This window comes from Bombus vosnesenskii, unplaced genomic scaffold (assembly GCF_011952255.1).
Source record: "Bombus vosnesenskii isolate JDL3184/JDL3185 unplaced genomic scaffold, Bvos_JDL3184-5_v1.1 scf7180000013340, whole genome shotgun sequence".
Lineage (NCBI taxonomy): Eukaryota > Metazoa > Arthropoda > Insecta > Hymenoptera > Apidae > Bombus > Bombus vosnesenskii.
The window spans coordinates 509,713-521,804 of record NW_022882977.1 but is presented as its reverse complement, the minus strand read 5'-3'; the positions used below and the strand labels follow the sequence as shown (position 1 = coordinate 521,804).

At 36.2% G+C, this 12,092-nt stretch overlaps 1 protein-coding gene across 1 annotated transcript; it reads left to right on the top strand.

Moving 5' to 3' along the window:
* The first annotated feature begins 2,948 nt into the window (after positions 1-2,948).
* On the top strand, positions 2,949-9,280 carry LOC117236087 (nucleobindin-2). The gene is made up of 11 exons (XM_033498740.1): positions 2,949-3,018; positions 3,547-3,673; positions 3,744-3,848; positions 3,940-4,161; positions 4,232-4,328; positions 4,404-4,480; positions 4,561-4,663; positions 4,727-4,907; positions 4,980-5,136; positions 6,819-6,860; positions 7,085-9,280. The coding sequence occupies exons 2-11, from the start codon at positions 3,551-3,553 to the stop codon at positions 7,676-7,678; spliced, it is 1,701 nt and encodes a 566-aa protein (XP_033354631.1). The 5' UTR covers positions 2,949-3,018; positions 3,547-3,550; the 3' UTR covers positions 7,679-9,280.
* Positions 9,281-12,092: the final 2,812 nt, after the last annotated feature.

The following is a 12,092-nucleotide window of genomic DNA, read 5'->3' as shown; positions in this document are numbered from 1 at the left end:
TTCCGAAAAAAACAGCTTGAGAATTTTTTCGGTGAAAAATGATACGCCGCGACGGCTAAAGTAGCTCGGTTCACGAGGCTACGGTGTATTAGAGGGAGCGCGAATGAACGAGCCGAAGCGAGGTTTCGAGTTGGCAATTGGTTTGCGTTTCGATCGAAAGGAGAATGATCGTTCGTTGGCCGATTCGTGGAAGGACTCGCGTCGTTAGCCGCGGTCGTCTTTGGGAACGCTGGTTGCCGCGAGAGATATGAGTCCGTCGTGCAACCTCTCATTTCCCTCCTACTGCAATCAACGGCATTTAAGCCTGCGTTTCGACCGTTTAAGCATTTAGCTGCTTCCGTCATATCTCAACATATAGCGAGAATTTTTTCGCACTCCGAAGACAACGGCTCCTTGCAACCTGCTTCTCTAGCAAAGGAGCACGCTCGTGAAATTGTGTTTCGTCGCGTTCGGCCAACTCGCTAAAACGAACTGTACGCACTTTCGGAGGAGTATCGAGATCCGAAACGATAAAGAGACGTCTGTCGGAGAAAAAGTAAAATATTTGTCGTGACTCTGAAGTTGTGTACTTTAGCAAGGGAGAGACATCAACGCCCACGTAGAGCAGACACGTTCGAAGGAACAAAAGCCAACGTTGAAATTCCGTATTGGCAGGAAATAATTGGTTGCACCTAATGAATGAACGCTGTCAAGCCGAGGCAAAGAAGAACCGTAAAAAGGAGCTGAGTAAGAAATCGAGGATTAGTTCACGGAGTGTTCGCGTAACTGCACGATCTTGCGGATCGTTTCTGGGGGGAGGGGAAGGGGGCGGAGAAGAGACAGAATTGAATAGATAAAGAGGGCGAAGGAGAAAGAGAGACGAATAAGGAAAAGGCGGATACGTCAGGTATACCAAGGTCGTTAACTGGAAGAAAAATTAGCCGTTTGTCGAAGTTCCGTCGAAAGATGGGTCAATCAGATACGAAAACACTTGTCCGGCTAGGCATTGTTCCAAAGTAACAGGTCTCTGGACGATCGTAGACACAGGTATACTTTTGTCCTAATGACCGTTCGAGGAATTCAAAAGTTCACGGTTCCTCGAGTGTTCGACGGGGTGGTCACAATCGTTCACGAGCTCTCCTGCTGCCATTTTCCTCTTGAAAGCCCAGCGCGAGATCACGATTACATGCTATGGTATTTCTGTGGCGCTAGCTCTCTTCGACATACCTTTAACTTTATCTTCTGCCTTCTCTCGGTCTCAAGTATATCTTGCTCAACGTTGTCGAATAAATTATAATTTCTGAATCTTGGTACTACGAGCTTGCTCTAAAGCCACTTTTAAGTTTGTCCAATCTATTTTACCTGCGTAACAGATACCCAAATGCTATTCCTAACGTTTTTCATCTCGATCGTATACATGCATATATCAAATTTCATGCACTCTTCCTTCTTATACCTCAGTTTTGTCTTTATTCTAAAATAATATTTATATATCTCATGGACGGAGATTTACCTTATAAGTGAGTAAGCATCTGCTCTTTCGGTTGATATAATTACTGTTCTCGTTGTAGCAAGAAAAAAATTACCTGCAATTTTCTATTCTTTATATTGTTTGTTATAGAATTTTGTTAAACAAAGCGGACTTCGATCGATACCGGGGCGTGGTCATAATCTGTACAAGCATATGCCATTGATTTAGCACAGGGTGGTTTTAATTCAAACCGGTACTATACTGAATCGATAACGTCGCATGTGTCACGAGAATGGTAAGAGGGTCAAGTGACCCCCAAAACGTGAGCATACATTCTGTACGTCGCTGTGCATATATGTACATATGTACATATTCTATTGCAATGTATGCATTTGATCCTTTCACCGCCTGTTTAGACTGTTCCCACTTGCCAAGGTAAAACTGCTGTAACATCTACTTGATGATAAATTTGTCATTGATAGTGTATATAATGTTTGAACATGTTAAATTTATTTGCTACCTGACGTAAAAAAGCTAATATAGATCTGGCTTGTGAAAATTGAAGTCAATTTAGTATACGGTCATTGTGTTGCATATTTAAACTAACTTTTTCTATTTTTGTTCTATGTATCTATGTATTTTCATTTGTTTCTAATCTCTGTACTTTGATTTTTATTGTCCATACAATTACGTTTGTTATCTAACGAAAAATTGTCGATATACAATATATGCGTGATGAAATTAGGTTGGCGTTTGCATATATAATGAATTTGCTAAGAATTAACATCAGTTGAAAATCAACAGCAAGTTAAAGAAAAAAATACTATTTATTGGTAATTTTGATGTACGTATGTGTATATATTTGTGGGAACACGTGATAATGTAATAAAGTAAATTTTTTTAAATACAACTTCTATCGGTAAAGGCAAGAAAGAAACCCTTATAACGAAATGGATTCGTGTTGCCATCTATCGCACGAACTGTAGACTTCTACAATGTAATATAATTGTAAACGTATGAGACATCGACGGAAAAAAGATAATCTTGAATAAATCAGTACCTTTCGGTACTGACCGGTACTACATTCGATTGCGTTCGTCTGTCTTTCCTCATCTATGTACTGTATATAATGTATGTTTAAATCTTATAACTGTTGTTGCTTGGTGTTATAACTATCAGTATCGTGTTGTGTTTATACAAGAAGCGAATTTTAGTGCATTTTATATCAGTGATAATCCTGCTATCGAGATCACGTCGTTATCTTTATCCATTTACCCGTCGTTGCAACTACGTACCACGGTAATTTTTGTTATTTGCCGAGATTATTATTGGACTTTCAAATAATCGGTATATATTTCACTTTTATATATGTGTGAAGTATATAATGTTCAATATATTCTCACTTTTATCTCAACACTGATAGTTAATTACATATAATTATGATTACTTGTACACGAGGATCCACGGTTATTTATTGGTTAAGTTTTAAGTGAGAATAGAAAATCTTTCGTTGTGTGTCAGGTGAAAATTTACACATTTATACTTTCACCAAGGCGATCAAAGTAACAGTAAACAGCAATATTGAGAAGAATTCTTTGTATATGCACTTTTTTTTTGTATGTGGTCTCATTTAATTAGTGTGATTTCAAGTTTCTGAATATTCTCACTTTTATATTTCTGAAATATTCATTTTTATAGCTTTTTTTTTTGTGAAGAGTATTTTGACGTTGCAATTTTCGCGTGTGCAATTATAATATTAGAAATAAAGAGAATATAGTGTTATTTCGAGCTATCCCAACTGTTAGTGATGCAAGTATGTGACTCGACTTAATCAATATATTTTCCGCGTAAATACCTATTACGACAGCTTTCTCATTGAAACATCTGTTGCGCGTATGCTACATTAGTGGTTCATAGTTTTTCAACGAAACGTGGTAAATCGATAACATATTGTTTAATTGACTATACTATAACATTATTTTCAACTAATTCGTGTATTATTTTCATTCTTATTTTGTCAGTAAATAATCAATCGGTTAATAGTTTTTACCATATTTTCATAATTTTTACTTATGGTCTACAATTCTTTTTGGTAGAAAGATGAAGTACTTCCTGTTATTTCTTCTAATAACTGTGACAGTTTACTGGTCAGTTGCACCACCCGTTAATCAAAAAAGCAAAGATTATGATAATAAAAATGAAGTTGAAGACATAGAACCAATGGTAAGTTTCTTACAATAAAGATAATTTTTTATTTTATAAACAATATTCATAGCAAAAGTCTTTTACATAGGTAGACATGGAATATCGCAGATACCTAATGGAAGTAGTTCAGGTGTTAGAAAGTGATCCTGATTTTCAAAAGAAGTTGGAGAAAGCAGATAAAGCAGATATACGTGTAATTTGAAAGAAATAATATTATATTACAATTGAATTTAAAGAATACAATTCATGTTGCTATATGTATTTGTAACTTATTTTTTCATTAGACAGGAAAGATAGCCGATCAACTACAATTTGTGAACCATAATATTAGATCAAGATTAGATGAAATAAAGAGAGACGAACTAGAAAGATTAAGACATCTTGCGACAAAAGAAAATGAATTAAAGAATGGTTTAGATATTGAACATTTAAAAATACCTGAACATTTAGATCATACTAATACACGTACATTTGAGATCCAGGATCTAAAGAAATTAATTGCTAAGGTAATGCAGCATTAGTATTGTACAAGACAAGTTTATCAGACATAAATATGTTAATTGTTCTTTTATACAGACTACTGAAGATTTAGCAAAAGCTGATAGGATGAGACGTGAGGAATTTAAACAACATGAAATGGAGAAGAAATACGAAGAACAAGAAAAGATAAAACGTAATTATTATAAATTAAATGTGTATTGATTATTTATGATAATAATATATTCTTATGTATTCTGTTTTATTATAGATATGAACGACGCAGAAAAAAAGAAGTATGAACAAGATCTGCAAGCAATGAAGGAAAAGCAGAAAAAACACGAACCTGTAAGTTGTAAATATAAGTGATTTAGTATTCTACTGATATACACGTATTTCCATTGTCTTTTCCATTTTGCACTTTACAGGTACATCATCCAGGAAGTAAACAACAACTAGAGGAAGTATGGGAAAAACAAGATCATATGGAAAGCGAAGACTTTAATCCCAGAACATTTTTTTTCTTTCATGGTATTATATTTTCATTTTATAGTCTTATAAATTATGTGTAATTTATAAAAATTAATACCCTAGATATTGATGGTAATGAAGTATGGGATCAAGATGAAGTTAAAGCTTTATTTTTGAAAGAATTGGATAAACTTTATGCTCAAGGAGCACCTGAGGAGGATTTATTAAAGCGAGCTGAGGAGATGGAGAGAATGAGGGAACATGTATTCAATGAGGCCGATCTTAACAAAGACGGTCTTATTAGGTTTGTATATATATATATACATTTATTTTATATGTTTTGAATAACATCAGTTACTTCATGTTATTGTTGTAGTTATGAAGAATTTTTGGAACAAACAAAGAAACCAAATTTTCAACAAGATGAAGGGTGGCAGGGATTGGATGAACAACAAATTTACACTCAGGAAGAATTTGAAGCTTTTGAAAGATACAAGCAAGAGGAAATACAGAAAATGATTGCCCAAGGAATGGTAAGTATAATATAGTAAAAATCATTGTTATGATCAGCTATTACGTTTTTTGCAATGATTATGCATCTTACGTTGTCAATGCTTATTTATCCTTTTTGATTAACTTGTTTCTTTCTAACGTATATCTTCCATTAATACTATGAATGAATTAATGACCTGAGAAAGTTAAAAATAATTTCAAAAGATATTAATTTATATGGAAAATTTCCGCTTTAAACGAACACCGTTAAAATTTGTATATATTTTTCTTTAAAATAAGAATTATATATATATGTACTTCACCTAATGTGATGCAAGAGCATCTTACATATTGTATATGTATACATTATGTACATGTATGTAAGTTGCGGCAAAAGAAAAATCACTGGGTAGTGAACTGGATCGATTCTTACTTAATTTCGGCACTTAGAGTAATATGGTTGCATTGGTGGTGCCGAAAGCCTTAAAAATTATGGGAATGCCAAGACTATTGTCTTTGGTATATAATGTTACTTAGTCATATGCGGATGTCAAAGTTGTGCTATTGAAGGTTAGGAGGTGTCATTGAAGCATGATTAAAGCACGGTCCATTGAAGTAATGTCGTTGACAAAAGTCAAAAGTCAATTGGAGGTTGTGGGAGCAGTCGCAATCGTGCTATTTGAATTTGTCACTTGGGAATTTTGAAGTGGCATCAAAGTTATTTCGTTATCGCTTCTACATTTTTATACATATATAGGGTGTTCGGCAAAATGGTGTGCACGATTTTTTAAGCATTACCGTTAACAAAAAGAATGTTGTAACAAACATTGATTTGTTTCAAATCGGTTACAAATTGCAATACTTAAAGCCGTTAAAAAATGCTTCTTTCTGTAAAAAAATTAAGACCAGCTTGATTTTCTTAAATGGCATAGTATCAAGACGAGTACAACGATCTATAATATTATGACCTTTAGATGACCTTGAGTCAGAAATTTTAAATTCATTAATTCATAAGAACATTAACATGTGAAATTTGGTTTAATAAGGCGCTAGATCAGATGTTTACAATCACGTTTGTGCTCTCAACACATCTTTTTTATATTTATTTATTATTTATTGTTTATTTTTTATATTAAAAATTTTTTTATAGAAAGAAGCATTTTTTGGCGATTTTAAGTATTGCAATTTGTAGCTGATTAAAAACAAATCAATTTGTGTTCGAAACATTTTTTTATTACATTATCGGAAATGCTTCAAAAACCGTACATACCATTTCACTAAACACCCTATATATAATTTTTTAATGCTCTTCTACATAACATAGTATTTGCAAAAATGTATCTAATGTAATCAAAGAAGAAAGGTTAATTATATATATTTTTGCTTGATCAGAGTAATGAACTTAGAAGCCGCAGCAGTTTATACGTTGATACGTTGATGTGACAAATTGTTTATTGTAAAGAAAGCATTATGTAAGCAATTAATCCGCTTTTATTTGTAGACAAACATTTGTATAATGCGTATAATAGTATTTCCGCTTATTATTTTAACTAAATTTATAGATAGGAAGGAGTACATATATACATATACCGTAGTGTATTACGTTACCAGTGATTAGGTTTTATTCATTCATTTAATCTGTCTGTTTTTTAAAAAGCATATTGTTTGTAGTGTTTTGTAATTGATAATAATTAGCTTGTGCACTTTTTGTTGCTGTTACTAGCGACCACCACACCCAGGTAGTATACCGGCACAGTCCGAGCCGGTAAGTATTCTTAGTTTATCAAAAAAGAAGATATATAGTACATATATATATGTTTTATTTAAAGTAAATATAAAGTATGGTTTTAAAGCTTTTCTTTGACGCTTAATAATCTAATATAATAAAAAGAAACCTAAAAAGATATTATTTTAGCATGTCCAATTAGTAAAAATTAAAATTAGATAATGTAAATATATTGTAAAATTAATTTTATTGATATCTTTTAGTTTCCATCACAATATGGGCAAGGACCAGTTGCTCCTGGATTAGTTCCTCCCCAAGTAGATCCAAATCAAAATATGCTTCATCAACAATTCCAAGACCAAAGTCATCCACAGTATCAACAGCAGCCACAGATTGTAGTTCCTCAGCAACATGGTCAAATTCCTCAACAACAGCAACAACAGTTTCAAGGGCAGCTACCATCGAATCAGCAATATCAGGTACCTCAAAATCAAATCCCTGTTCAGCAAGTACACCCTGGAGCGGTACCGGTTCAACAAGGGCAGCAAAATCAGCCTTTAGTTCAACAGCAACCTCAAGCTCCAAATTTTCAACAACAACCTCAAGCTCCAAATTTTCAACAACAACCTCAAGCTCCAAATTTTCAACAACAACCTCAAGCTCCAAATTTTCAACAACAACCTCAAGTTCCAAATTTTCAACAACAGCAAAACATAGTAAATCAAGTACCACAAAATATTCAGGCGAACGCCGTGCCACAAAAACATAGTTCAAATCAAGCAGATTCACAACCCGCGCAAGCGCCCGCCCAACAAGAACTTAATAGAAATAAAATTTCAGTTCATGAGAAAGTATAATTGCGTCCTCAATTCGGCAAGACTGTAAGATTTACTTTGACAAGAGTACGCCTTCAATTTTTTAAAGAATTGAATTTTGTCATTTTAGAGTATTTTTTGTATCTTTCGCTGTTATTTTACTCACTGATTGTAACATTTGTATGATCGTACACACATTACGTTCATCACGGAAGTCGGATAACTTATCGTGAAATGTAAATAAATTATTTCCAAGAAAAATAGACGTATTAAAAAACATTGTTTATTTGCTGCCTTAGTACTTTACGAAGTAATAATTCATTGTCTTTTTGGTGCAGAACCTTCGTTTTTATCAAGAATATGTAATCGTTGGAACATCGCGTGCATCGAAAGATAAAGAATATAGGAGGGGTTGCTGTGCGATTCAGTGAAAAAGATCATATTTAATTTCTCATATTTATTATTGCATACTGTTTATGTTAGTATATTACTTAGATATATGTGCCAAATAGCAACTTAAATATATGATTGCGTGATTCATCTGTTTGTTTCACCCGTCAAGCACGGATAGGTAGGTAGGTGGGTAGGTAGGTAGGTAGGTAGGTAGGTAATGTAACGCTTACTCCACTATATATAAGGTGTATTTATAATTATAGCATATGTTGGTAGAACGTCATCTTACATGCTAATCGGTAATAAATAAAAGAGGAATTCGTAATTGGTGACGGGTTTTGCTTGCATCCGTGACTAAAGAAAACTATTTCCAAAGCCTCGTATCCGAGGTGTTTGGAAGAAAACGGAAACAAACGTCGCTTCGCGATTCGTCACGGGTACACACACATATTTCGAGCGTTTTCTTAAAGACACGCGCGCAACTATTCGTATAGTGTGTCGGTTTAATCAATTCGACTATCTACTGAAAAAGAAATACTTTGTTTTAATGTAAATAGAAACAATAGTAACTACAAACTATCGCCATCTGCAAAGAAACTTGCGCTTGTCGTCGTTCTTGGACAGCGAGCGTCTTCTACTGTAAGCTGCGCGACGATTTCGAACGAATCGATTGAGATTAGAAACTGAAACGAAGACAGTTAGACAATTCGGTTCGCAGAATCAGGCGATCGAAGCTGAAAGGCGATAGAAACGTGTATGTAACAGCCGTTATAACGATTCGGAGACATTCTAAATTTTGAGGTAAGAGCTGGTCGGAAATTGCTACGATCAACTTCGATCGCGAGATCGCATTACCTGATCCTTTTCGATTTCGCTCCTAATTATCGCGAGACACTGGTCACGTGAAGCCATACGCGCTCCACAACTTTATTTGCAATCGCTTTCAAAAATATTTATCGTACCAAAAGAACGCCTTTCTATCTGTTACTGCATCGACCAATGCCTCGTTAGCGCACTATGGCGGCAAATTCAAATGAAACAGAGGCTCGGATCTTAAATTATATAAAATACCTTTACGACCGAACAAATAAATATATTACAGGTTACGATAATAAAGATGAACTTTGTCGTATAATAATGTTGCATCCTTTCTATTTACAGTGAACGCGCGGTTGTGCATGTTTGTCGCGTAATATACTGTGTGTTCTCCTTTAGTGTACTTGTTCCAAGAATATATTCCTTTGCTTTCAATTTTGTTTTGTCTGTCGCTATTTCTCTTTCGTTCGTACGTGTACATCTTTCTTATACTCTTTTCTCATACTTTCTTCGTCTTTCTTATACCTTCCTTTCTTACTTTCTCTTTATCCTATCATTCAATAACTTAACTCTTTCCGTTTTCCCCCTGTCTACGTTTTCTTAGACGTTTTCTTAGACGTGTACGTAGACGTGTACGTAGACGTGTACGTAGACGTGTATGAGCACATGTACGTGTTTTGTGTCATGTGTGTGCGTGGCCGTGTGTGTCTGTGTGTGCGTGGCCGTGTGTGTCTGTGTGTATGTCTATCTGTGTGCGTGCGCGTGTATGTATGTAAGTGGGTGAAGTGGTGGGGTGCAGTTGTGTTCGCGGACGCGTTGTGTCGGATATTGGCTCACGGCCGGGGATGTATACGATTAAATAATCGGATTCCGAAAAATGTGCGGTTTCTATTGTTCGACTAATAGTTTCTGTAAATTAGGATGCCACTTAGTTTAGTCTCGAATGTTTAGCCGTTACCGCAGCAGAGAAACGCGAATCGAACCGGGCCGTTCCTTGGTGTTTCTCGATCGCGTTCCTTCCGCTGTCGTAACGTCCCTCCGGTAAACGCAGTTACGTGTTACATCCTGTAAACTAGTCGTAAATCGCGGATACGGGGATTACTACGCTTCATTATCGTTTTACTCTTACGGTTTGCTTGAATTCTCTTCGGTGTTTCCTTTTTCCTTTCGTGTACAAGTGTGGCGCGTATGTCGGGTCGATCGTTATTATAATAAGACATTACATCTCGAAGCTAAGGCGAAAATAAAGGAAAGATTCGGCGCGTGCGTAATACATTTCAGATCCTGTTTCGCATATTCTTTAACTCTCATAGAACGAACGTTGAAAATTTGTTTTACAACTGCAGCCGAGTATTGGTTGCCTCGCGGCCAAACGCGTCTCGCTCGCCAACTTTTCCACGCTCTCTTCCGTTCTCGAGACTCGCGTGGATCCTCGCTATATAAGTATTTCTACAGATGCGGATCTGCCGCCACTTTCCACCGTTTCGATCGATTTTACTGGCGGTTACATCGTTCCACACGGATTCGCAAAGCGTACGTTCGCTTAGGAAATCGGGAAACATGTACGCGCAAGACGGATCGAGAAGATGGAAAACTCGGGAGATCGATCGATAAGCGAGTGAAACGTACACAAGCCACGAGGACAAATGGGTGGAGGTTTTTATCGAAAGTAGTATACTAGCGTCACGCCCGTCCGTCCTTATGTTGCCTCGATAAAAATTCTAAGAGCTACTTTGTCTTCGACTCTAAGATCCTTACTTTTGTCTAACTTAATTCTCCCCGTGAACTTTTGTTTCGTCCTCGACGACGTTTGAACGGAAAACTGCATCATCATATCTTCCTTCAACGTAAAACGTATCCAGCAGCAATCTTATAGCGTCAATATATCAATTTATGTATATATATATTTTTTTTTTGTCTCATATATATTTACTTTACTTTGTGTCCTATATCAATAATAGCGTATTAGATGCATTTTTTTTCTTCACTTATACCTTATGTATGTAATATAAGTATCTTTGTTTTTCTTCATCTGTTCACAGATATATCAAAATGCGTAAACGAAAGATTCTCGAAATATCCGTTCCCTCTGATAATTCAGTTACACGCTCTCCCCTCCCCCCCCCCCCCTCCCCCAGCTCCCCACTCTCCGTTTAACCATCCATTTCCGTTCTTTCGTACAAGCGAATCGAAAAGAAACGTTTACGAGAATATGCCATTCAGGGTATTACCGGTGGTGGGTTGATCCAAAACAGAAATTTTGTCGGGTTTGCTTGTAGATTCTGTACATTCGCTCTACACGCACACAAAAGATTCGTAGACACATTGCGTAATCGACAGGAAAAATTTCCGATCCGATCCGATCCGATCCGATCCGATCCGACCCGACCCGATCCGAACTGATCCGATTCGACCCGAATCAATTTTATCGGTCGGCATCGATACGAATCGGTCGAGATCGGATCGATCGTACAGTTTGAAAGTAAAAAGAAAATTTTCGCAAAATATTCGAGTTCCTCCTTTGATTCTATCCTCGACTATAACCGTGCTGTTTAATCTTCGCAGAAATCGCGCAGCGTCGCCAAGACTTCGAGACGAGACGAAGAGAATATGTACGTACTAAGAAGAAATGTTTATTTTACGCAACGTCCCCACAAATAATTCCTTGTATCTTTATCATCTGTACTTTGTTTTCCGGTTTTCTTTGTTCCGTCTTTTTTTTCTCTTTTGCATTTCTTTTCCACTTCTGTCGCAAATGATTCATTTGGTGATGCGAAATTTCGAATGACTTTTCATCACGTACAAGTGGTCACGGTCTACGGGACACGTTAAATTTTTTTTGTTTGGAAGGCACTTGCTACTTTTTTTTTTATACAATATTAATTTTAATCTTTTCCACATTCTCGCCTGTTCACATGCCCCATCCTTTTCTCTCGCACACTCTCTCCCTAACCCCTCTGTCTTTCGGCTAATTCTTTCTCGCAATTTCGTTCGCGGCTCTTTGAATTATATTTCTTCCTTTCTTCTTCCAATCCCATCTCCTCGCTTTGACTCACGAATTTCTTTTGCTCCGCCCTGCCGCTGGTTTCGTTCAAATTTACCTTCTCGTTGAACACATTAAGCCTAAATCGTAATAAAATCTTTTAAATTCGCGATCCTCTTTTCCTTTTCTTTTTCCGTTTCATTTTTTTCCCCCTGAATCGATCGCTCTCTCGCGCGTCGTTCCGATTTTCACGAAAAATAAAAC